Genomic DNA, 27,799 nt, shown 5'->3' with positions numbered 1-27,799 from the left:
CCTGTGTAGACAGAGGGGTCATCTTCTCTACCACGACGAGGGAAGACCCACTGAACGAAACTGTGTAGTCAGAGGGGTCATCTTCTCTACCACGAGGAGGGAAGACGCACTGAACGAACCTGTGTAGTCAGAGGGGTCATCTTCTCTACCACGAGGAGGGAAGACCCACTGAACGAACCTGTGTAGTCAGAGGGGTCATCTTCTCTACCACGAGGAGGGAAGACCCACTGAACGAAACTGTGTAGTCAGAGGGGTCATCTTCTCTACCACGAGGAGGGAAGACCCACTGAATGAACCTGTGTAGACAGAGGGGTCATCTTCTCTACCAAGAGGAGGGAAGACCCACTGAACGAACCTGTGTAGTCAGAGGGGTCATCTTCTCTACCACGAGGAGGGAAGACCCACTGAACGAACCTGTGTAGTCAGAGGGGTCATCTTCTCTACCACGAGGAGGGAAGACCCACTGAACGAACCTGTGTAGTCAGAGGGGTCATCTTCTCTACCACGAGGAGGGAAGACCCACTGAACGAACCTGTGTAGTCAGAGGGGTCATCTTCTCTACCAGGAGGAGGGAAGACCCACTGAATGAACCTGTGTAGTCAGAGGGGTCATCTTCTCTACCAAGAGGAGGGAAGACCCACTGAACGAAACTGTGTAGTCAGAGGGGTCATCTTCTCTACCATGAGGAGGGAAGACCCACTGAACGAAACTGTGTAGTCAGAGGGGTCATCTTCTCTACTACGAGGAGGGAAGACCCACTGAACGAAACTGTGTAGTCAGAGGGGTCATCTTCTCTACCACGAGGAGGGAAGACCCACTGAACGAACCTGTGTAGTCAGAGGGGTCATCTTCTCTACCACGAGGAGGGAAGACCCACTGAACGAACCTGTGTAGTCAGAGGGGTCATCTTCTCTACCAAGAGGAGGGAAGACCCACTGAACGAACCTGTGTAGTCAGAGGGGTCATCTTCTCTACCAGGAGGAGGGAAGACCCACTGAACGTACCTGTGTAGTCAGAGGGGTCATCTTCTCTACCAGGAGGAGGGAAGACCCACTGAACGAACCTGTGTAGTCAGAGGGGTCATCTTCTCTACCACGAGGAGGGAAGACCCACTGAACGAACCTGTGTAGTCAGAGGGGTCATCTTCTCTACCACAAAGAAGTAGTCTGACCATGGATTGAACCAATGACCACCATCCTCCAATAGCAGGCCTTTGAAGCACGATCACCATTCTCAACCGCCCAACTCTGTTTTACGAGTGCCACGATTCCTCAGAGGACTTGCTCTGGCGAGACCAGCCAAAACACTGGAAATGCAGGTCACACTACAGTCATCAAGCCGCCCCTCGGCGCAGAGACCAGCAATACACTGCCCACAGAAACGTCTCATCCTGGTCCCCAAGGTACCAGTCGTAGCCGTCCAAACAACAACATCAATTTTGATAACGTCATTATCCGCGAAATAATGCAGCTGATAGTACAAGTATCTCATAATCTAATTTGTTGGCGATGTTTTACAGCCATTTGGAGCTGGACACCAAGAGACATAATATGTGCTGCTACGCAACCTTAATAGAAGCTTGCAACAAATGCTAAGCGATAGCAATTACAAGAGAAGAGGAAGCATTCAGTTCAGCCACCAACAACGAAAGTTGACAGGAATCCAGACCTTGCACAAGTACACTTTGTACAACATGTCTAAAGGCTTAGCTGAATATTCAGTGGTGTCTAACCACAAACCGATACAATGTCTGTACCATGAGTGAATGCACCTTATAGAGAGATGCCTCCTCACAGCCAAAAGAGATGTCCACGCCTCACGCACTACAAGTTGCTGCACACTCTCGATTAGGCGGTTGATGTATTCGTGGGAAAGATTCCATCAGTGGCCGTTAATAGGACAAGAAAGGGTTAACTCGAACATGAACTAACACCTGCATCCTTACTACAGTTTCTAAACAAACAGTCAGCATCACTGGATCTGTTTCCTAATGAACTATAAACATTATTTACTGATGCAGGAGGTTGCAGTCTTCAGAAAGAAACAAAAAATATTATCTCATCTTTTTTAATGTTGATAGTTTTGGCACAGTGCACCGAGAAGTTGAACTGATAGGTGAGCTTTCATTTCATCATTTTCAACAAAGAGAAAACAGACATGCACAAACCCACAATGTAGGGGATTTTTTTCCAAAATGATTTTTTGGAAAAATTTCCATTTTAACCTTTTATCCATTTAATCAACGTTTTTTTAATTTTTGGTAAAAAGGTTTTTTGGAATTTTTTTTAAAAACATCAATTTATGTTAGGGCTACTCAACATAGAATTCACATCTGCCTAACATATGCAGACATACACATTGGGCACAACTGCCAGTGTAGTTCATCAAACTTGGGGACAATCACTCGAGGAGTGTCAGGGAAATAGTCATTATTTGCCAAGGGCAATTAAGACCATGTTGACTTGTCATTATAAACATCAATAAACACACATATTGGCTATTTCCGACTGCTTCTGTCTTTAACACTTCCGAACAGTTTTGTTTGCACTATGACTCGGAGAGTCAAGAGATAAGCTGCTTCCTATGGTTTTAGTGTTTACCAAAAGATGGCAGCAGCAAAAGATGACTGACGTTTGTCAAAACCGAGATGTTTGCATTTCAGAGGAAGACTGCAATGGCCTCAGTAGCTCCCCTAATTGTAAACTGATGTAAAACATGGCCAGTCAGAATGGCAAGACCAGTTTATCAGAGACCGTCTCAGTAGTGACGCTCCCTTTGGCCGATCACGATACTCACATTGGCTGATTGTGGCAGTTGGTCTATACGGGTCGTGACGCTCCCCAGTTGTTCGATGTACCATTTTCGATGCTGGTCCTCAACTTCTAGTTCTTCAAGTAACGTGGACCTACAATGACAGGAAACAGATCTATCATAGCTCAATAATGACTTCTTAGGGGGATCGATTGACAGTTTGTCCCACTGTAATTTGACTCCTAACTGCTAGTAATCGACTTCTTCATTGACCAAGGAGTCAAACATCACCATGTTTCTCCCTCGAAACGCTTGCCCTGGCACAGGCACCTTTCACCTCAGGCCGGAGCTGCAATTGGGGGCATCGCGTCTCCTCCATCAGACAAAACGGAGAACTCCATCACAAGCTCATGAATAGGGCGTTGATAGCTTGGCCTGGCATCGTGGTATTACCCCTTTTACGCATCATTCAAAGGATGTGCCAATCAAGTGACTTGTCTAAGGTCACAAGCTATACGATTGAATCTTTGAACTAATGATATATGTATGGAAACAATCATGCAGACATCACCTAACCTTTACACCAGACACAGAGAAGCTTACAACAGAAATGATAGACTCATCCAAAAAGTTTAAAGGGAGAGTTCATCAACTGAATTCTTTCTTGATAGAAAGCAACAGAAACACCAAAACACCACTTAAAATAAAGTGGACACAGGCCCTTTAACAAGGAGTATAGTTGGCCCCGCATGTTGTCACCACAATCATGTTGGCCAACAAACTCCACCACTTGATTTGATATAAGTGCAGTACTCATAGCAGATGTTCTCCAGGAAATAGGAGAGTTCGACCTGGTTGCCATATTCAGATATGAACAGGTCCAGCCTCAGAAAATTACATATCAAACGGCACCAATCAGTGACACAATTTTTTCTTATCGCAAAATGGATCAAAACTTATAGGTCATTGTTGTTAAAGTGTTCTTACTACAGCTTTTTTATCTGCAATTGCAGAAATTAGCAAATGGCGATATTCGTGAAACATTAATCGGTAATTAATACCGATTGTTTCCTGGCGCAAATGTGTTACGAGATATCCTGCAAAATGAGTAATAGCGGTCAGAGGTACAATGATGAATAATGTGATTACCTGAGACTGTGTACCGAGAAAGATGGTTTTTCCAGTGTACTGTCAAACGCGAACTTATTAGCGCAAAAACTTCAAATACAAACATTAAATTTTGGCAGCGAATGTGACACAATGTCTACCAACAACTGAAATTGAGCAAATTCACAAACTTTAAGCGTCGCAAAAGTTTCGTGGTTGACAGTATGACATAGATGATAAATACATGCAAGGCGACCACAAAAAGGACAATATCAAAATTCTCATGCAGGACGGCATTGAGTAGAGCACCCCCTATGAACAGCTGATGTAAACATTGAAACAACACCGATATGAGTTACAACATCTCTTTACCTAACAGCGGCCAACTCATGAAGGCTGTATTTCCCATGTTTCACAGTCCGCTTGTGTTCCTGGTAAAGGTTCCTGCTTGGGACGAGAACAAAAACATTTTGAGAAAGAATGTCAAGTTCGATTTCTTTCTAGCACATATCAAGTGACACATCCTTGTTCAAGCACTTTGTCGTCCTGGCGTCTTCAAGGGATGTTGAGAGGCAGCTTCAAAGCGCTCACTTAACTTTCAAACTCCCAGAAAGAACTAAGGGATTCAAACCCACGTCCCTGAAGCACCCAAGAAAATACTTCGGAATCCAGAGAGAAAAAACAACGACCTGTGGCTGTTTGAAGAAAATCCTATCATCTGAACTTAGCACACGTCTCAGTGATCATATTCTCCTTTAAAGAGAAGAAGCAATGCAAAAATTCCCATCGCAGAAACTTCAAAGACGCGCTTCATATCATCATCCCTCCCTGCGCAAAATAGCACATGCAGCTCATGTTTCCCTGGGAAACATCAAAGGAGGACTTCTCGATCGAGCGCATGCTACAATGCCGGGCATGTCGCTTGCAGTGAGATGAGGTTGATTGGTTGGAGATGTTGCATGCCTTTTCCACGCGATTTGAAGCTAGATTGCCGAGCCAATTGGTAGGGAATTAAAGGGTGATGTGGACATCATCATCATTCACGGCAACATGATGGTTGAAGCCATCGAGACTACAAGGGACCTTCACTCTTCTGTCACTAGTAGCTTTCATCAAGTCTTTACCAAGACAGACTACCACACTATCTTGCTTCACAGCGTCAAGCCATCTTATATCACAGAATAAGTAGTCAACTTGGTGCGAATAGTGGAATTGAAAGCTACCAGCCTACTTGAGACGAACGACCTTGAAATTCCAAAACAGTTAACTTGTAGCTAGCGTCATGTAAGCTAGCATGTATATTATACAGTTAGCTGTCTTTTCTCTTGTGACTTTATGTCCTATTGATCAGAGAGCGATGAGTCATCATGCTGTTCTCGCTACTGCGATCGCCCGCTTGACGATATTACTTATTTGAGTGCAACTCGACGCTGACATGCTCGGAATTCAAAATGATGGCATCCGAAACAGAGGGGGTCTACTGGAAGAGCCAATAAGTAGTCTATCAACATGTCTATAGGGGCAACAATTAGAGTTTGATCAGGAGGGAGTTGATGATGATTTATAATTGCGTATACTACCAACAGCTCTTAGCCTCAGATGCGCACGGGTCGTCATACTTGATCAAGCTAGTTCACGAAATATACATGAGCATGTTTGAGGGAACATCCAATAAGTTGGCTTTTCGTCAAATACGGAGTCACTGTCAGTTAGTTGCCGTGACGGAGGCACCAGACGTTACAGACCATGGACCATTCAATTGACATGGAGAGCATTGTCTTTCAGCTGAAATGGCCCGAGATGAAATGATCCGGGACCCGCACCTTGTCGGGCAGCCGTAATGATCATAAGAAGACCATCGCAGGTCTCTATTCTGTGTACCTTTCTCACTAAACACATCACTTTTGGCCAGAAATGTGTAAACAAGATTAATCTGAAGTGAATATAGACAGGCACATAACACTAACCAATTAGCAAATTTAGGACCTGATCTTCCAACACCTCATCGAATAGTTCTTGGCATAGAAACTGGTCAGTTTACCATCTCTCACCCCATCAATGATCCGTCTAGCAGGCTACTTATGAAATTACCCAAATTGATTTCCAAAGATCATGAACTCAGCAAATGATGTTTAAATGATGCTACTTCTTCACTCCACCTGCGGCTAAAGGTCATGAATGTCATCAGATTACAGGTTTATTCCTTCATCGGTTCGTGAGATCACCCCTAGTGAGTAGATGTGGAACTCTTCCACTTCAATCAATGTTACCAAGTGCGTGACTCATCCCTGTCGACAGAACCCTCCAAGGACTTCGTCGTAACAAGATCGTGAACAAAATAATTGAAGCGGGATCTTGTACCAAAGTGAAGAAAAGATGCCCTTGAAGAGATCGTCAGAGATGATTGAAGCCAAACAACCCAGGATTTGATGCGCTTTACAGATTTGTTGCATCAAATCACAGAAAGAGAAACTCGTAATGAAATCAATTCATTTGATCAAACGGTTGTCATCGAGCTAATCAGGGGGAATGAAGGGATGCTATGGGCAAGAATTGGAAGATATCACATTTGGATCTTGGATCCCGTTTGAAACCTGGAGCGGTAGGAAAGAACCGCAATCTGCTGGCTTTCTCAAGGACACTGACTCAACGCACAGGGAATGGAATTTGTAAACTAAGGGTCTAATCATGCAACATGAGAATCATCGAATAGGGAAAGATGGGAACCATTTGTAACCAGATTTCATAATCGTGACTCACGGAATATTGCGTAGCCTGTAGATTGGACACTTTTGGTGCTCATTCTGAAAGTGTGCAGCCAGTGGCAAAGTTCTCAAGGACATCGACTCCATCAAGGCAATAAGTGGCCGGATCTGCTGTTAGTCACAGCGTAGGGGACAAGCCAACAGGCTGTCATACGTGCCTGTTGGTGACTTTGAAGGGATTTACAGGCCCAAGGGCTCTGACAGGTGACCCAGCCAGAGCCACAGCCATTCAATTAGGGGTTGTATGAGAGCAAGAGAGACTTCTTGCAAGACATTTTGTAAACGAGGATTAAATGATATTAGGCAGTAACCCAACAACTGTGTACATTGCACACAGACCTATCAATGACAAAATCAAAGTTGTTTTTGTCGAGAACAATACATGAGAGAGTGGTGAGGTTTGCCACTGGTGACTAGATTGGTTACCCATCACAGGAAATGAAACAGACTGGTGCCATTGCTTCTTGAAATCCAACCCAATGTAGCAACCTGTTGATGTTGCCAAGATACTGATGAATGAGAAAGAAGAGATCGGATCTGATGATGAAAAATCCATTTCCGCGATTTAGGTAAACATGGGGTGCTCATCTTCTACCAGGGAGAGGTTATTGTACTGTTGAAGGAAGCCAGGAAGGAAATCAAGTAGTAGTTGAAGTTTCTTTCCTATGAATGTTGTGTCAGCATTGTTTTTATCAGCAATATATCAAACTGATGGGTGCCAACGATCGTTACGCAGCTAGGATTAGCCGAACGACTCCTGATCAGAGACCGATTACGAATCTCTTGGGCTCGTTGTGGAAAACCGACCATCTGCTATATGAGATGATAATGACTGACGCATTAGCTGTGGCGCCCACAGACTCATGCATCATGGAATGGTACAGGAAATTAACCCCTTTGACCACACGTACAAAGAATCGGACTGGAGTCAAAAATCACTTAATCTCACATTTCAATTAAGTCCTTTCACTTGTGAATGCGTCCATACCACTCTGGTCAGTGTTAAACTGATCCCTCCCTGACCCATGATCGTGTAATTGGCCGGCGTTAACCACCACAGCTCTCTAATAAACATATGATCCTTCCGCTGGCTGGTGGAGATCCATGCCATGGTTACCATAGCAACAGCTAGTAGCATGTTGCTTCACTCGTTGACATGTCGCTATAGGGGGAAGAAGGCTGCCGTGTGTTGTTATGGAAGCATGTAGCGCAGCACGTTGGTAGAGATTCCCTGGTAGGCCTGGAGTCGAGATCCCAGGGCTAGTGTTATTGTTTTCCAGAGTCCTGTGTCGCTTGAATTGCGATTGGAGTGGGTGGACCAGGTAGACAGGTAGTAACAACCACAAAGATCACTACCAGCTTGACTGGGAGTGATGAGCAGCAAGTTCTGCTGACCCACATAAAGAACTAGACTGAGATGGTTTGGCACAGCCGAAAGATGTTTAGTAGTTTAAGAAATGAAGAGGGTGAGCACCAACCCAGAGAATTCCATCTGAAGAGACGGAAATGGTTCAAGGAAGTTGTAAACCGCTCGCCAACACTGATGATCCCAGATATGTAACTTCTCTGGCCACATGGTTAAACATCAACAAGCCACATTTCCCTCTCAGATCACGAAAGCCATAACAGTAACAGTAAAAGAAACAAATGGTAGAATAGAGCTATCACTGAGAAACAGTCATCGCCCGCAATCTCAAGAGTCACAAGGCACCTCGTTACCTTGGATACAAACACATTAGAGAAAGCTACAAGAACAGTCGTCTTGGTTCCCCAGGTAACCAGGGCATTTTTTCCTCCCCAAGATCACCGAGTGTGCTATGAGGGGGATATTTGCTGATAAGTGAATGCAAATTTGTGGAGACACGTCAGAAACAATGGCTAGTCACATCGACATGCATGTTTTATCGCGTGGCCACTGTCATCAATTTCATGAGGCACGTTGAAATCTGCAGCTAAAGGGATTGTCACCTGATGGCAAAATGCTGCAAAGCTCATCATTTTTTATCATTTGACTGATCTTTTTAAGCCAACTAGCAGAAACATGTCGGAAACAGTGCGGAAACAGTGGGCGGTCGTGTGTTTTATCGGCTTCCATTCGTCGTCTGAAAAAACGTCTCGCCAATTTCTTGTTAGCAACAGCGGATTTATCATTGAATGGATAACGTTTCAGCTTATGCAGAGTTTCCCTGTCAATACAGCAGCTACATTCACAGATGTCATCAGACAACTTCACTTACCGCTCTCGATCCAAATCCTGTATGTAGTTGTAAATGTCCTTTTCCGTTTGCCTGCCGCGTTTCTTCGGACTTCCTCCTCCCTGTGATGGCGCGGATGATTTAGAAGCTGTCGTTCCGGACGTTGGAGGTTGGAGCAGCGAGTTTTGGTGCTGTGTAAAGCCACCAGGAGGAGCTTGTAATAATGTGTGGTGGTTGGTTGTAGTTTCTAAGTTGACCTCATCTGAAGGGAGAAAAAGTTCGAAAGATTTGAAATGAGGAAACATTATCGAGAAAACATTGAAAATTATGGAACTTGCCACTTCTCACAGGTTGCCTGAAACCAAAGAAGGAAGGTTTTAACTCTCTTTAAGTTTCTCTGACATCACCACCAGATCAACAGAACACGGATTGCTGTCTCCTTCTCTGGACAAAGAGAGCCAGTGTTTTAGCCTGAATGGCCCAGGATCGAACTCAGGAGCCACCGCTTATCAGGTAGACCCGATCACCATCAGGCTTGCGGCTCTCTTACAAAATACACTGCCGAGGCTTCCATTTTCAACATTTCTTTATAAAACTGCATGTAACCTCAGAGGAGTAAGCCTGCTGGTATGATAGTAGTCTCAGAATCTGCGTATCACCTTTTCTAACTGGTTTTGATGCTCCTCTAATAGCCATACAGAAAAAAAACAAGCTTACATAGATGTCTTTACCTCCCAGTGCACATTCGACATCAGGTAAAACGCAAAAACCTGATGCTTTTACTTTTTTATGCTAAGAACGATTTCCCTTTCTACAGCAATGATATTTGGCAAAGAAACTCAAAACAGACATCCAGGTGTGGTTTAGGTGTTTAAAGAAATCCAATGAATGTACTGGATGAAGCTCTGCGCGCACTTGCGGCTGGTGAATCTGAGGTATGAACCAACTCGATAGCACACGAACAGAAGGTGGGATTCAAAACCACCACAATCAGGCCCATCTCCATGTAACCTGGCCCTCCGTTATTATCAAGTGATGATATGTAGACATGAGCCGGCTAATGATGCCGTGGCTACAGAACCAGCCGACGGCATGCTAACAGAAGGAACTGCATGGGAACATGCTGCTGGATGCTTGGCTGATTAAAGGTATGAAGATTTTGCTTTCTACCACAACCACAAAGGTGTGATTTTCGCGTTCTTTCACTTTCTTCCCAGTCTTCAACTTTTCTATAGGCTCGTGGCCAAAGCTGGATCCTAAGCCAGGGATGTACAACTGACAGCAGGCCACAGAAGAAGCTTGGTAGGGTGCTTTTCTCGATGCTGAAGCTATGGATAAGTAACTGACAATCACCATGAGTAGAAATCTCACAAAACACAGGTGTTTCGCCAGATTCGTTTACAACTTGGGTTATTTTTGGCAGGAAGAGTTTGGAATAAACAACTGGATGAATGAATATCTATACTGTTGCAAAGATGAACAGAACAACGGCTTTGATACATCCATATGAGGAGCTTATAACATGTAAAACAGCTTTCACATCATTTCAACTATTGTCAACCAACTGCAGTGACCATGATTCAAAAATGTATTCTCACTAGAAGGTTGGAGCACAATCTGACAGGATGAACCCTTCTTTACCAACAACTACTACTGTCTTTGGGTGATATCCAGGGGAAGTGGTTGTATCCAAGGATCATCCAACAAAAATTCTGACATTTTGAGAACTTGGGTTTTATACGTTTAGGAAAATTGAGATCTATTCCATTTATAGGTTTTCACCTCGCCTGACCTGAGATATCAGGTGAGCATTCACAAGAATAACCAACACAATGCCTTTCAACTGCAAACAAGCAAATCTATTCAAAGAACATCACTGGCCACAGCCCCCCTGAGGTGAACATGGGCAAGGTCATCATTCACGGAATATTTTTGGGCAGAAACATCCCCGGGTGGACCAAAACAAAGCACATTGACCTAATTTGTAGTTGGACAGCAAAGAATTAGTCACTATTCCGCAACACATCCTGACCAGCTAAATGTAAATTCTGATCAGCCACAGGGGATATTCAACAATTATTAGTTTTTTTGATGACTTGACCCCAATTTTTCATAAATGACCAACTGTTTCCTTGTAAGGTGCGACCTTGAAGAGCCTGGGGAGGTATTGGTCATGTCTGTGGGAGGATATCAGACTGTCATGTTCAAACTCAAGAGACGTTCAGGAAGTCTGTGTTGTATAGAGAACCGGAGGTGATCCGCCCAAAATAAATACATCTGATGCGACAAGCGGGATGTCATGGTCGACTGGTTTGTCACATCTTGAGCAGGGTGGTGTAGGTGTCGAATTCTCTCATGACATCTTGACACACAAGGCTCTGAGATAGCAAAGTCTATTAGAAAGTCCAATACATTGATATGTATGGCCCTGTGCAAGATACGCAAGGAATAACGGTCACGTTGACTTGAACTCAGGAACAAGCCAAGATATTTGACCATTCTTGAATATCCTTGCCACACCAGGGGGCGCGCAGGTAAATCTTGGATAAGTTACTAATGAGTGCTTCAGGTGGCAATTCAACATGGAGGGGGCTGTTCCAACAGGTGGTTGCCCCCCCCCCCCTATAATTTCACACAATTAGCTCATGTATGCTTCACTACATTTTAACCCTTGCATGTTATCAAAGCTGCACGTTGGCTGTGTGAAAATCAACAGTGTAATCATGGATGGGTCACCACAGATCCTGATATAGTTAAAGGACTTCCTGTTTTATGCAGTATGTGACCATCTACACTGTAAGTACGGACGGGTAACTACAGAATGTACTGCGTCTGTCCTCAGCCATTTTATTGACGTTCTTATTCTGCGGCAGTAAATACAAACGTCAATACTGCACCATCTTTTATGATATTCAATCGATTTTCTGCACATACAACATGCAGTAGGCAGCATAACCATCTATATAACATGTCATATATGCCATTTTTCTTCATTCGATGCAAGTTCTACGTTTATATGTTCGCTGGGGGCAAGAATCGTATCTGAATCATCTATTGATGCTGAGTCAACTTTCACAATGATCATATCTAAAATCGAATTCTTCTTAGAGAGTTATATTTGACATAAAGGTATTCAGAAGCTACGGGCAACAAGAGACAAGTATATTATTGATACCAAACTCCCGATATCAGTTGTCTCACAGAACACTGCGAGGGTGGAGCTAACAGTAAAGCCCTGGCTCCTTTAACTTCTGTCATCCCGCAAGCAATACGCGTAGCTAAATACGTAACAGACTGCGGCTATTACCCAACCAAGCCTGGCATTGGCAATCCCGTTGGCCGCCCATCAATAATTCAGTCCCATGACCAGTGCTTTCTCACTGTAATACATCTCCATCAGATGTTGGTCCGCTGTATTGGTTGGGATCGTCTGGTCAATATACACGCTGGCGGCCGGAGATGCTCAATTAGGCTGGGATCAAGAGCTTCCAGCTGCGATAACACAAGCTACGAACAAATATCAGCTCTCCACATTAAACATCATAAGCCCGAGGTTTTGAATAAGTACAACATTTTTATGTTCCGGTACGGTGTGGTCAGCCGGCCAGAGAAGCCGACAGCAGTAAGGCAGCAGATCAAGGGCTAATAAAAACAGATCAAACAGCGCCATCTATCAACGTAGCCTAGAGACAGACGTCAATTTGAAGACACTGTCAACCCCACTGTAACCCAGCCAACCAGGCTGTCACTGACAGACAACTTGTAGCAAGACACTCACCCATGATGACCATCCACGTCCAGGCCAAAACAATGAAGAGAAGATAATGCACAATATCCCAAAATGAAAAAATAAAACGGAATGAAAACCATGAGCAGGACATCCCTGAATTCTCACAACAGACATATTGGATCCGAGCTATCGATTTGTTACTTGTCCACACCAAGTGAGAATAACTAGGCCTATGCCATCTAGACTGTGTTGACAATACATCAACACAACATAAATAAAATCACGATTTGAAATTGTAGGTTATAAATGTCACATTCATTGTGATGGTGTCTCGTAGTAAATGAGCAGACATTACTTTCAACGCATCAGCTGTGTCCATAGTACCAGTCAAATCTGATAAACAGGATGATGTCTTCACAAAGAAGTTTTACTCGATTTGGACGGGAACAACAGCAGTTCAGATCTACTGCTCATAAGATCTGTTTTCATTTTTTTTGGAAGTGGAAGTAAGTAACAGTAATCTCAAAATTTCTTTTTTTGGATCAATAACACATTTTTATCCATTTTAGAAAAAAAAAATTTTAATTAATTTTTTTTATTTTATTTTTTTTTTTAAATGTCTTTTTACCTTAAACTAACCTCGACCTAAATAGCAAGTTGGTTACAGGCATATCAGACCAACCAATGGACTATACCTTTAAACTTGACAACTGAGGAATGCGGCCTCAAAACACCTCCTCAAATATTCAGTAAGTTTTACATGTTTGACACATGTCTGACATGTTTTCGATTGCAAAGATCATTAATGTCAGCCAGGAATGCAAAATCTATACACTCAAGACGAATTAATGAATTTCGTGTGGACCAGTCAAACATAGTTAGTGAAGGAGCAAGTAATAGCATTATGAAGCAGTAAAGTAGTCACAAGGAAGGGAAAAAGTGGTCTTCCTTGAGAGTATTTACTGCCCCCTTCCCCACAGGACCATATCGTTGAATACGCCCTGCACTCCACACAAAAGAGTTTTAGTACGAGAAGCCTACCCAAAGAGATGGGGCTGCCACATCCTACCAAGACCTTGGGACACCATCAATGAATCATGTGGGCTTTCTACACATGGTGTCAACTCTTCCAAACACTGAGGAAGCCTCCAGTGGCAGGAGAAAACTGTGGGTAGGTTTCTCCTGCTAAAACTCTATTTTTATGGTGACTAAACAGGTTCAATTTGGAAACTCGCTATAGTTATCTCTGAAGAAATAACACCATTTCTTATATCTCAAACATGAAACCACAACAAACAGCTTTTGTTATCAAGGCACTGTTGTACCAAAGACTACACATTCACCTTAAAAGCTTGTCCCAATTGCACCAGCACACAAAGGTGTTTCTAAGAATGGCATCAAACTACCAAAATATTTAATAGCACAAAGGGCCCGCTCTAATTAGCCATCAATCACAGACATACTTGAGTAATTTAGCCTATTTTGTCAATAGTGAGGCTAATGCTACTAAAGCAGACAAAATCTAAATGTTCCCTTTCAGTATGATATTGCCACTTTAAATATTAAGTGTTTGTCGATTTGTCAAAGGTATGCCTTCAAGCAATCCCTCATCTGTAAACAACTTAAGACATCAAAGGACCTGCTACTGAACTACAAAGTAGCCTGCTAATAGCTGCCCAAATTGACGAAATGTAAGACTAATTTGAGCCTGTGGTGTATAGAGATCATCTGCATTAGGAAAGTAGGAAGGCTATTTTCTTGATATTACAAAAATGTCAAAGACAAATTCTCAAAGCAATTCCTCCCAATACCGAAACTGGCATCCTGACAATATCAGGCCATTTCACGCGATAGATACTTACTCCCCTAAAGAGAAGTCGTGTTGTAGGCCCTGTTTGCAAGAGGATGCAAAACTGGTGGCACGGGCCATTTGTCATCACACCCACCTCTCCCTTCTCCATCAGCACGCCCACATAACCAAGAGCACTAACGCTACATCAACCTCTCTAGCTGACGGAGTTCCGGCCCGGCCTGGTGTGGTGTGTATACCATGCACGTCTCTGGCAAGTAATCAATAGATCCCATGTCAGACTATCCAACTCTCGTAAGAAACACCAAGTCAATGGGACTGGAGAGGTATTAGTCCAGTCAGGGACGAGACTTGGAAATGGCTGCATGGGCCGGAGAATACAGAATAGGTGAAGTATCCTGGATGTTACGGATCTGGGATACAGCCAAGGTCAGGTGGAAATCATCTTCACCCACCAAGTCTTTGACACCCAAAGACTGTCAGTTTGTATCCTGGGATATTAACTACACAAGCCACAGGACCCTTTAAAACTGGTCATCAGTAGATAACTCTGGGCTTTCCAACATCATGTGGAAGTAGGCCTACTGACTTGAGCTTCGATTGATGAGAAAAGCTGCCTCCAAGGTGGTAGTAATAGAATCTGATCGATCGAGAATAGGTGGCCAACTAATCGTGATTATCTTCCACATCGTGAACTCAAGGTATGTAGGTGAGGAAAGTGGCCGCAGGTGGCACAAGATGAAACCCAACACCACTTTATATCAATTTTGATCATAAAGATTCAGAATGTTGGCCTTGGCTTCCAAACTGTCCACGAAGTACATAACAGCTTCAAACCGCAAAACTTGCCGTAAACAAGGGTTTGGTACATGCCCACCTTCCACTATCTCAACACAGACTGACTCAGACAAGATCTCCTCATATGACCAAGGCACTTTTATGCGACACCCCATAGCTTGCACCAAGAAACAAAGAGAGCCAATATCTCCAAACCAGAGAACTTCTTGTAAACACGGCTCTGGTACATCCACGCCATGCTATCTCAACATGGACTAGGATTTCCTGGCCTGAGTCACTCTCTGATCACTTGAGCCAACAACTCAAACTATTCACTATCATTGCTTCTGGACGTTTATATTCCATTGAGCATCTTCTACACCTTCTTTAAGGGCGGCTGTCATGTCACTTAACAAGTCAAACACAAAGCAACCTTCCTCAGAAGGCAACACTGCTAGCCGTTCACCGTCTCTTGAAAACGACGCTGGTTTTGGTACCATTCATTAAGGACAACATTTGTTAGTCCCAGGGTTGTTCTAACCTAGTGCCAATGACATGATCCAAGGACTAAGACATGAACCAACCACCCATGAGTCTATGTTCCACACAACTAAAGAATTCTTCAAGAAATCTGTTCTGCACTAACCATCTGAATGTTGAGCAGATGGACTCAGATGATCTACGCCTGAGTCACACACGGAGTTCATCGAAGCTGACATTGCCTCGAGACATTCTCTCTTTCTACACCTTGTAAATGCATTAGCAAAAGATGTGAAGAAATCAGAAGAAACCGTGGAAAAAATATCAGCAGAGGTGAACCAAGGATAAAAGCACGAGTTTTTTTAATAAGAGCGATATGGTTGGATGTTCATTAGATCTGGCTTGCTTCAGTATCCAATCATACTGGCACTACAGTCGAGTGTATTACCAATTCAGTTGGTGGGACTAATCTGGAATTATTCATGAGTCTGATGTAGCCCGAGACTGGAGTGTGAGCCCAGCGGTATCACTGGTACAGTTCCAGTGTGGCCCGAGACTGGAGTGTGAGCCCAGCGGTATCACTGCTACAGTTCCAACAGACATATCTGGTTCTCAGGCCGTTATGTCTGTCTTCAGATACAGGCTAAATGATATTGAGGAGACTTAGGGGTAAAGCCACAAAAAGATCTAAACTGACTACATTTCACAACCCAACAAAGTCATCACATCTCCATTCATAGTCCAGATTCTGTTATAAATGCAAAGGATACACACACACTTCACCCACCTGCTACTTCCCCAACAAAGGAACTGAGTACCCAGATTTCATGGTTGACCAAAATCTATGAATGAACACACACATTATGACCTCTGACAAAGCCTGAAACAAAATCATAGCATTTACTCATGTTTCAGAGCTAAAGCCTGACAGCAGAGCAGCTATAGTTAGCCATAGTCTGACATCCCACCCTAGCCGGTGCAGTAGCACTAGACCAGTGTACACAGCATACACTGTGATGTAAACACAGCAACATAACAACAGAAGACCTCAGTCTGACACCTAAACAAGAAAATTCTGGCACAAAATTCACCAATTTCACAAATCGGACATAACTCACCAATCCGGTCGTAAAAAATCCATCGTTGTGTAAAAATATCATCCTAAATTTGCAAAATTTGTATAAATGTTCGTTAAAAATCCCCATCCCTGCCTCCGACTTCCACTCGGGCATGACTCATTCTGCGTGGGGAGGGCTGGTGGCAGAGAGTGGAGCCGGATTTGCTCAATTTATGTGGGTTTTGTGGAGTTTTTTACAATTTTGTTAAGGTTTTTGTTAATTTTGTGTAATTGCCCGAAGTGATTGATATTGGGCCTCTATATTAGGACCAGGATCATCTTTCAATAGCATGGGATGTGCCCTATTCGTTGGTCCGTATTTGTGATTATTTAGCATGGGGAGGCAGGGCAAATGTTGTGTTGAACCGGATCTCTTCAATCTCTGCCTGATTCTTGAGATTGCTGGGGTGACCGACATTGGGACCTCTTAAAAAGACGCAAAAGGCAGACTCTCTAACCACTCACACTTCTGGCTGCTACTCTCTCCCGATCAAAGTTTCTCTCATATTCGTCAGCCAGGGCTAGCAGCATTCGATCCAGTTCTTCAAGGAATGCTTTCCTTGCACCGATCATGACCACAGAACAAACAGGAAACCTCTTGGCCACTCCAAGCAGTCTGCGTATCATTTCTCAACAGTATTTTCTCTCAAATCATTCCGAGAAGACACAGGTAACAATATATCTTGACTTCCTGAGAAGTAGATTCAGCCATCTTATCCAACATTCCTTGACTGTGACTGATTGGCTCGATGGTCATTGCCATTTAGATTCAGTCCCTTGCACCTCCCAAGACCTTGAAGCGCAATTCAGCTCCTTCCTCTATGCAAAGAACAGTCACTGAGGCATTGGCTAATATCAGTAAAACGACTTTGTTTCGGGGCCTGTGTGAATGTTATGATATGTCAAAAAGGGTCAGGGATAGGGCTTGGGATAGGCACCAGATGCAAGGACCCTAAATTTTACTTTTTATTCACAAGATGAAGAGAAGGCTTGGTGTCTTGCTCAACGCCATGAAGGCTTCCATCAGCCAGTGAAATGGGAAGTAGTCCTTGGGCGGGAAATGTAGGGGAAGCTTTCGTGTACGGTACCACTGGCGTAACAAGCTCTCACACCAGTCAACGCACAGGACTGTCTCGTTGCCGTCAACCAACGGAAGCTAGCACTCCCCGCATGACAGAGTGAATCATCGCATTCATAAATCATTCTTCCATCTTGTCACCTCGCTTCTGTCATGGCTCCCTAGCGACATCTCTCATCACTCCCCTGTGACGCTCATTTCAGATTTTGATGATTTAAACCCGCTTATCTGTTCTAATACTCGGAATTGTGAATGGTGATTTTATGACAGGATTTTTAATGGCATGGATTGATTATGAGGGTTGCGTTTATCCCTCTGAACATACAGTGTGTGTGGACGGCAGCTGAAGAGATGACACACAATAACAAGATACTAAAAGGCCATTCATAAACAAAATACATACTGACACGCCAGAGCAGAACAGATGGATGATCTGCGATTATTGATCACCAAGTATCATTCCACAAAACTGACACCAAGGTCCTTTTGAGAGCCGAACCGATGACTTCCTGACTCTACACTGAGCTCTTCTCTGTTCTTTGCTTGCTATATGATTGAGTGTTTGCGACAACATAACCATTGCGACTGCAAACTTCACAAAAACACTGGACAAACAACCCCAGCCTGCCACTACCAGTCTCCAATCATTACGCGCAGTGACCCCCTCCCCCTCTGAAACTGTGTGAATGACCTTAAGATATGATTGTCTCTTCATCCACTGCTACCAAGCCAGTCCACCTCATTGCGATTGCCGACACAGTCTTCTCGAGGTGATCACTAAGTATGATTCATGAGCAGCTGTCATGACGGCTTTGCTGGTTGGTGGTTTCATGCCATTGGCGGTGAGAGTCTTCGCTGGTCATGACCTTGGCAGTGGTGATGGACTGATGGTGGATCAGGCAGCGGCTGATGACCACACACTGCCTGGCCAAGAATGAGAGCAAGACAGCAACTTAGTCCAAAGAAGGTTTGCTAGGAGGTCAACAGAGGAGATGGTGCAAGGGAACTCCTACGGGGGAAGAGCAGACAGGTATCACCTCAAATGAAGATGAGGATGATCACACGTAGGGGCCTCAGAACTCTACTGCACCTGCTCGGGTGGAGAGGGCCAGTGTTGATGCCACAAGTCAGAACAAGACAAGCCAAAAACCACTCTCAAAGATGGGGTACTCTCAAACGTCACAAGAGCCTCACATCTCTCTTTGAATCAGACGTTTATCTTGCGTTGCCTGGTAACCATTCTGCTCCCAGGAGAAATGCCAACAGCCATGTTGGAGGAGGGTGGTTGGGCAATCATCTCAGCTATTCATCATCAACGGGAAGCAACAGGCTGCATATTCAAAGGCAAAACAAACAGAGAGGTTTTCTGTTTAAATATCTTTCTGATGATGATTCTTTCCACGCATTGATTGGAACCATTGGAAAGTTCTAATCAAGAGCTTTCCAATGAATGGTCATGTGATACAGTTTTGCGAGCTTTTAGGATGGCACAATACATCTTGGAAGGCTTTTTACATTCAGCTTTTGAGTTATAGACTGCAAGAACAGCAAAGGTTATCATCCAACTTCACACTTTAGGCCTGACTATCCGGTACATTGACGACTCAGATGAGCTGCCGAATCAGCGTTACAACCTGAGCATTTGTAACCAGTATCCCATCTTTCTCCAGGGTGGAGTGAGGTGGGTCAGACCTGACTGGAGTCTTAGCTGACTGTACTAGACCGAGGGTCGGAGCCACGACATCACAGTGGTATAACCCAGTTCATGATACCAGTGGTTGCCACCGAGTAACCCCTAGTAATAACCTTCCGTGTCGCAGCATACAAGATAGCTCACTCTACAACAAACCTACTATCATTTTTGCATCATTGATTTTTTACGATAACAATAATAGTCGATTTGGCATGGTGCCACTGAATGATGATCACAGGAGGGGGAACAACCAACAACCAATAAATTGTGAATGGAACATATAGTGGCAGTCGCTGGCGATTAAGGGTTCCTACGGAAATATCAATAATCTAATGCTTGTGATCTCAGGCAAGCCGCTTGTCTTGGAGTGTTTGGCGCCAAAAGCTGACCGAACAGTTTCAGGGTCCCCTTTTCCTAACTGGTCTTCATTAGCACTTTCACTTTAGATCAACCTGTCACCCTTGACAAATTGAACACCACACAATTAGGCCCCGGCAATCAATATGGCACAGCTCTAAGAGGCCAAAGGATGCATCCATCATGTAAAGTGACTTGCCAAAGGTTATGTGACTAACTACCAAACCTACACCCTCAGATCGCAGTCAGCAACCTGAATCTTACAAAACACACAGTCGATTTTGTTTGGCGCCGAAGCGATATTGTATTGTCTAAGTGTTAGTGTTTCCCATCAAATATCGTCAATATATAACCAATAGAGAATAAAGCTACTATTATCATGGGATATATAAGTTGATTGGCTGCATGCATTAGTCTGTGCAATAATCAAATGCATTGAAAGTTCAGCCACAGAAATGCTACAAAGAGATTTGGATTATTGGTGCTGCCACCTGGTGTTGAGGAGAGGAACTGAAAAGTTGTAATCAACCACTTTGTTGGTGCTGCCATCAATGAATATCCGGTCATCAACCTGTTGGTGAGGTTTCTCTATGCAATAATCCGCACCTCAACCTCACCCCATATGCCTAAACATCAATAGTACATACTCACCATTGTAGTTGTGGTCGTGCATATCCAAGCTGTTGAAACTATGAAACTCGCGATTCAAAGATGGCCGAGTGTCCGCATTGTCGTCGGCCATCGTATTCTGTAACTGTTGTAATACGTTCTTCATGTTTGAAGCCTCATATTCCAACTGCGTCAAACAAAGAGAATTATCGGAGAGTTCCCGTTTCAAATGTGTGTTTTTGCGTTTTAGACTCTCGCATTGTTTGAGGAGGTCGTCATATGACGTACTGGCCATTGTTCTTCATGATGACCTACAAATAGAAGAGGTCAAGGTCATTAGCAAGAGCAAGGTCAATAACAAAGGTCAAATCATGAAATAGTGATCAAGGTCATTCATTAGGCAGGATGAAGACTATCTTTACTGATAAAGACACTGAAGGGCCTGAAAGCCTAAAGACACAAAGAAATGCGGATATCCAAACTGATTCAGAAGCTCATCAGAACTTACGAAACCAACAAAACAGCAATGTCCTCGTTCTTGCTGCAAGACTATCACATGAAACACGACAACAAATCAATCTATCAATCAGAAACCAATTTTCCCAAACAGCAAACAGGCCATATTTCCTTGTTTCCCAAACTAGACGTGCTGACCTATCTGAAGCCGTCATAAGTGATACTCATGATGCGTTTCCTATTAAATACCCTCCTACTCGTGAATCCACGAAATCGATCTGATGAAAATCATCTCGACTACAAAGCTTTGACTTCAAACTAAATGACGACCATTACACACAATTATCATAATAAGATTATGCCAATTTTCAAACGCAGTTCAAAGCACATCAATTTACAGATCAGATTACTCTGCTAATTAACAAATTCAATCAACGATTGGTGCTTGTTTGGTCTGACAAGTGCAAGGAGATGGTCCTTGGACCCATTGTTAGACTGTTGAGTTCGATTGTTGTGATGAGACAGTGTCCTTCAACACATGTAATGACAAGGACGATTATGGTTGTACACTGCATCTCCTTGACGAAAGTAGCCAAGCTAACAAATTGAATTTGTCTGATTTTTGTGTACGATGCAACTTTTGGGGGAAGTGAATATTGGATGTTGCTGAAGTTTTCTTTCACAGACTATACAATTGTGCCAAACCTTATGATGTGTCTTACAATAAGCGACTTCTTACATGATAAATCTATAGGTGACTTCATGCTAATTATCCCAAGAATGAATTTGTAGTATTTATGATGTTTCATTGGCCCCACAACAATCAGTATTATGATTTAGGAACAACACACAGTTACCCTGCCAAAACGCATTCAACAGTATGAAAACTGTTTTTATATCTTGCATAATTTACAAGAGACTTAATCAATGTTCCAGTTGCTCATATTGTCCAATCCAATAACCCATTGTCTATTTCAATGGCCCATTGTCTATTTCAATGGCCCATTGTCTCACCTTGTTTACTATGTGTACACAATGTCGTTGTTGCTTGTCAATAATTAACAAGCTGGTTCCCTAATGGATTAATCACTTGGTCAACTGTCAGAAGGTTCAAAGAGAGTTTGCCACATCCATGCTTGTGCCTCAGCTTAGAGAAAACATGACTGATTGCATCAAGTCCCTAAACTTGGCACCCCATCCAAGTCCATCCTCAAGTTCAGTATCTGCACCCCATCCAAGTCCATCCTCAAGTTCAGTATCTGCACCCCATCCAAGTCCAGCCTCAAGTTCAGTATCTGCACCCCATCCAAGTCCAGCCTCAAGTTCAGTATCTGCACCCCATCCAAGTCCAGCCTCAAGTTCAGTATCTGCACCCCATCCAAGTCCAGCCTCAAGTATCTGCACTTAGGGAGACCTCATGTGAGTTGACACCTCAGGGCTGCACTGCTTAGGTTGACCAACTCACAATCATAAGACTGTTGACTCCAATAAAGTTTATCCTATCCCCCCCCCATGTGGTAAGGTGAACATGAGAGATCAGACACCAAAATCTAATCCCAGGGGTAAGCTAATAGGAGCACGGACAACCACAATATCCACTGCTTCCTAGTCAAGGTTACCGCCGACCAGTATAGGTAGCACAACCCATGATGAAACCAGTGTTACAAAGAGACTGGAACTCAGACTGGGAAGTCTTTGAAGGACAAGCAATCACAAGGGCTCACAAAACAGTCAAGACACTCGTTTACTGATAGACAAGGACACCAAGAGACAACTTATGCTAATGGCGACATGCCAGAAGCTAGCATTGCCAATGCAAGGCTAGCACAGACTCGCTATTCTAACGAACATGTTACCGAAACCAACGTTATCATTGGAAACAAGCCAACACCGACCGATAGTTACGTACATCGTGAACCGCCGAGAAAAATATCCGTCGCTGCCTGTATACAACAACTGCCATGGTATATTGCCCATTCATGCTGCCATCGGTTTTGTTGAACTAGCGGATAACGTCATGGCTAAAGATAGCAGCCAATCAGACTGCAGTCCGCTAGTGACGTCGGTAGACCTGTGGTAAATATATCGATATAGCTCTACCGAGAATTTCATGGAATAATTGTGAGTCAGAATCGTTTATCGATTGCTGTAGGCTTTTCCAGAGATTGGTTTTCACTCCGGCTTGATTAGCTCAGCCGTTCAGCCTATCGCTGTTACCCCTCTAGGTTCTTTTTGCTTGCAACATCAACGCAACTGGGTCGCATTCTCTGCTTATTCTTCAAATGTTACACTGGCTGATTATGATTCCGGCCAACAGATGGCGTATAGTGTAAGACTGTTGCTAATACTGCAAGGTGTTGTATAATGAAGTTATGGTACGATATGGAACAGGCTTCCTCAGACAGTCACTACAGGTCCATCTGGTGGCAGCATCAAGAACTAACATCGTTGGCATGATTACATTACGCATGCATATCGAGAGGCAATCAATCAAACTTAAACTGACAAGAGGCGCTGAACCGTAATCACACTTTTGCGAATGAAAAATGAAAGCAATAACATTAACCAAACAGCAAAAAATGAGCACTTGAGTCAATCTTTGATGCGTACTCTTGAGAGGTGATGGCGCTAACTACTGTGTCAGCGTTACTTTGCCGGTTGAAGGGCGCCTGCACAAAGGCCTTTGTTACGTGCAACAGACTCACATCAACCAACTAAACAGTATCAACAGTGTTAGGTATTACAATTATACGTAATTATGAGACAGCTCATATAACCGACTGGATTCAATTTGGGGTCATTACAGTGTACAGCATCAATTTGGAAGAAAAAGATCCCAAGACAAACACCCCAGGAGTTGGGCGGTGTTTTTGTGCAATAATTGCATGAATTAACATTTTGCATCACAGTAAGAACACTTAAGACAATCCTGAAATGCCATTCCACATGGTTTTTTGTCAGCTGATCTGAACATAACAACTACAGCTTACTTACATCAGCGACAGCTAGCGATTTTTCAAACAGCGACAGCGAACGCATCCTTAGTCTCAGATAAACGATTTAACTAAAGAATAGATGAGACCATTAACATCAGATGGGACATTGGATAAAAATAATGGTGTGAAGATGTCGTAAGCATGGTAATGTTGTTTTATTCAGCCAAGATAGTCTGTTAATTGAACAGCAAACTGAATGGTTGTGCTGAGGTCCCTTTTTGATCTTTTCAGCTGATTGAGCAAGACTACCAGTGCTTGAGGCTTGTTAGAGATCATCTCCAGCTACAACTACAGCTGAGAGCTAACAGATGTAGGTTCTAGAGTAGGCCTACCAGTCGTTCGGAACCAGCTATAGCTAACTTCTGTTTTCGATTATGTACCGGCCACCTTCCACACACCACCTGTGAAAGTTGTCAATATCAATGTTTTTACCTGTGAAATACCATGTTGTACTCACGGACACGCTTTTGTGAGCGAAAAACTTATGGTTTATGCCGCTAAAAATGTTTACATCCTTGACAGGAATAGCCCGGAGATAAGCCAGAATATTTTCCGTACTGGTATATCAATATTTTTGATAACTGCTCATCAATTATTCTTTTCGCCATGACTTTAACTCGGGTGTCGAAAAGGCCCCGGAAACTTGACGAGACGGTGGACTGATTTCCTGATGCAATTTTGTTCAGACGTTCATCTTATTTGCAGCAAATCAGCGACTGATGTCGGACAGACAACTGACGGAGACTGATCAGCCAAAAAGTACATCCACGACTGGAATAATCAATCGCTTAACCACCAGTCTCAACCCGACCAAAGTGTTAGCGCACTTTAAGGTTGCCGACGCACGGATTCACAGAAGAGACAAAGATGATCATCGACATCTCCCTCTGAGGCAGACCCATATTTAGAATCTCCAAACCATAACAAGCTCTTTCAGTAATTCAGTTATGTCTCTAGAAGCATGGGGATAATGACTCAAGGAGGCTTGTTCTCTTTTTACACTTGTAAGAATCCAATCCACCTTTTGGACAGAACAGGGAAAGGTTGTCATCACATACCACACACCAGACCTCAGACCTCAGTGCAACAGCTCTACAACATGGCCATGACAAAGCCAGATGGCAAACACTTTACAATGAAGGACTGATGGCAGCTGCGGGATGTCGTCACCACACACACATCGTCTTGAAGCCACCAATTTCGCCACAAACACCGTACCACAACAGACATTTTTTTGCTTGGAGATAATAACGCCATCAATATTGTCAATGTGGCAGGTTGTCATTCCATTGCGTGTTTGGGAAAATAAGTCAGGGGTAGATTTCCCACGGGTGAGATAAATGGTTCATCCAATACGCACATTGCTCTGTTGGAGTTTTTCCTCTTCAGCTCAGTGACAAAGTTAGCCATGACTGCCAGATGAGTGCGCAGACTCGGGGCCACAACATGGATCCAAATGATGCAACTTTCTGCCAAGAAATTCAAATAACTACTGCTGCTTGTCGAGACTGATTAAATTCTCTTCAAGTGACAAGTCAATATGCCATGCAATCATCAACATAGCTTGTTCGGGCATCATTTGAAATTGATTTGGATGCAGGCACGCTGTAGTTGTCGCTTATGGTCCGATACGCCCATGTCAGTCGAGCAGACACCAGGAGCACGAATGCCTTTAACTCAAAACTCAACATCAAATTTCAACGGATATGAGAGGTATGTCAATAGTCAGGCAATTACTTCAACATGATTAGATGCCATGGGTCGTGTTGCAGTGAATTCATGAAAGATGCCTGAAATGGTGGCAAATTCAGTCATATCAGCCTGATGTATCGGTTAACACCGGCCAACTCAAGATGTTCCTTCTGGTGTCTCAATGATAAACTGGGCCCAACAACAATATAGATATCCTGTTATGCCCATGCTAAAGTGTATTGATGGCACATGACAGAGCTATGACGATGTTACAGGGAGTTTTGTCATCGGACGCTTTCTGGAGCAAAGGATGCAATGAAAACATGACCTTATGACATTTGGAATGATATCGATATTAACTGCTACAGCTTCTGATCACTGACAGGAATAGCAACAGTGCCAGCTGCAACGCAATACAAAATGATAAATCAAGAAGATGTCGTCCTTCATACCATTGTTAATCTGATTCCTGAAATATAAGATGCATAATAAATAACTGTGCCATTTACCATCCTCTTACAGCAGGCTGTATCGATCCTAAAATACTCTCAATCTGAGTGCGACTCTGCCCTACCCTCATCTGCTCACCTTGGCAATGTCTGAGGTGGAAAAGACTTCACAGTTTGGATTGAGAGTGCAGCTAACTAGTCGACGTTTGGAGGTAACTTACCCTTACAAATCTTCACCCTTGAAATCATGCCGCCAAGACGTGACTCAAGGCTAAGTCTTTATACCATTCACGTGATCAAAATCATCTCACTGACACAATCAAAGTTCAAACCAATCCGATCATTGCTCAAAGGAGACTGCAACTGATGACGAATTTGATCAAGAAACAAAGACTTCCTACACCGCAACTACAGCCACTCTTGATGACTAGTTCCATGAGGGTTAAGATGCGCTCAGGTGATGATCAAACCCCCTAAACATGTGATGCCAAATCGATGATTCCTTGCTCAAAGCGACGGCGGAGGACGGGAAATGTAAGAACAGATTGCGGAGCAGGTTAACGGCCTTTGAAGTCGGATGGAGTATTGCCTTGAGGTACTGCGGTGGATTGTGTGAGGAAATGATTTGGTAGAGCCCATAAATCTTCAAAGCAGCTTGAAGATCATCACTGAAGATATGGGAATTTGTACGACTACTTTACTGAATCCGAATTTCGCTGTCAACCTTGAACGTTCATGATGCTAGAAGTTTGTGAAATTCTACGGCATAACGGTCAATCGAGTAAAAGGTTTGGGGAAATGACAGGTTTGGTAGACTGAGGAAGAACAGATTGATACTAGTATTGGCCATCTCCAGGAGTGTGCGAACACGGTCAATATTATTTGTGGTTGATACCTTGAAGGAAGGCATGACCTTGCTTTGCTTACCTTGGAAGGAAGGCCTCGCCTTGCTTACCAAGCTAATCTTAACATATCAGAGAAGGACCCCCTTGTTCTGCTGTGGATGCTCTTCCCAATCAATAGGGTTCTATTCAGAAACTCGTGTTGGACTTGATCAACCATCAGTTGCTTTGATAGGACAGAGCTTGAACACACATACTGCCTTCTTAACTTACCTAACACTAAAAAAGAATTGCATCCTTGAAAACAAACTGATAATCTTGAGTATATCCTTGAGATTATCCAGTTCCAATATTAGATCCCTGAGATTATCCCTGATAAAGGAACAGATATACAAAATCGATAGTGAGATCCACCTGAATATTAGGCAATGATTGTTCCTTAATACCAAGATTGCATCAGGCCAACTTTTCAGAAGACAAACGTCACCCAACTAATCCAGCACAAGCGAGTAGAGGAAGAACATGTTTGCCTAACTAGTGGTGTAACCGTCCCGTGTTCACAGGTACGAGGCCAAGGAGAACTGGTGATGAACTGGAAATAATGTGCAAGGTATTGGAAAGTTCAGTGCAGAGTACGGTGGGTAAACTTTTGACATTTCTCCAGCTTCCTCTTTCTGTCATGTAGGTACTACTGCCAATCATGCCAGCAATGAATAGATACTACAGTGGAACCTCTCTAGTAAGGACACCCTCTCTATTGAGGACACTAGGTCCCAAATTGATTGTCTCTATTCAATATGAACTTACTAATCAGGTCACCTCTCTAGTAAGGACAGCACTTGTCCTTAGCAGAGAGGTTCTACTGTAAATGTATTGGCAGTCACAGAACACAAAT

General features: G+C 43.4%; 1 protein-coding gene across 3 annotated transcripts in view; it reads right to left on the bottom strand.

The window, feature by feature from the left end:
- LOC135499050 (adenomatous polyposis coli protein-like) overlaps nucleotides 1–27,799 on the bottom strand; it is a 62,899-nt gene that overhangs the window by 19,930 nt on the left and 15,170 nt on the right. The window contains exons 1-5 of one of the 3 annotated variants that reach the window (XM_064789688.1): nucleotides 22,835–22,856; nucleotides 20,512–20,780; nucleotides 8,861–9,080; nucleotides 4,231–4,302; nucleotides 2,797–2,905 (exon numbers count right to left, since the gene is read on the bottom strand). In XM_064789688.1, the coding sequence (XP_064645758.1) occupies nucleotides 2,797–2,905; nucleotides 4,231–4,302; nucleotides 8,861–9,080; nucleotides 20,512–20,764 (654 nt within the window). In that variant the 5' untranslated portion in view covers nucleotides 20,765–20,780; nucleotides 22,835–22,856. Of the gene's footprint in view, nucleotides 1–2,796; nucleotides 2,906–4,230; nucleotides 4,303–8,860; nucleotides 9,081–20,511; nucleotides 20,781–22,834; nucleotides 22,857–27,799 lie in introns of those variants that run through there. The other 2 variants (XM_064789687.1, XM_064789689.1) reach the window with 2 other exon arrangements.

Source organism: Lineus longissimus, chromosome 14 (genome assembly GCF_910592395.1).
Source record: "Lineus longissimus chromosome 14, tnLinLong1.2, whole genome shotgun sequence".
Classification (NCBI taxonomy): Eukaryota; Metazoa; Nemertea; class Pilidiophora; order Heteronemertea; family Lineidae; genus Lineus; species Lineus longissimus.
This window is presented reverse-complemented; position numbering and strand designations above follow the sequence as displayed.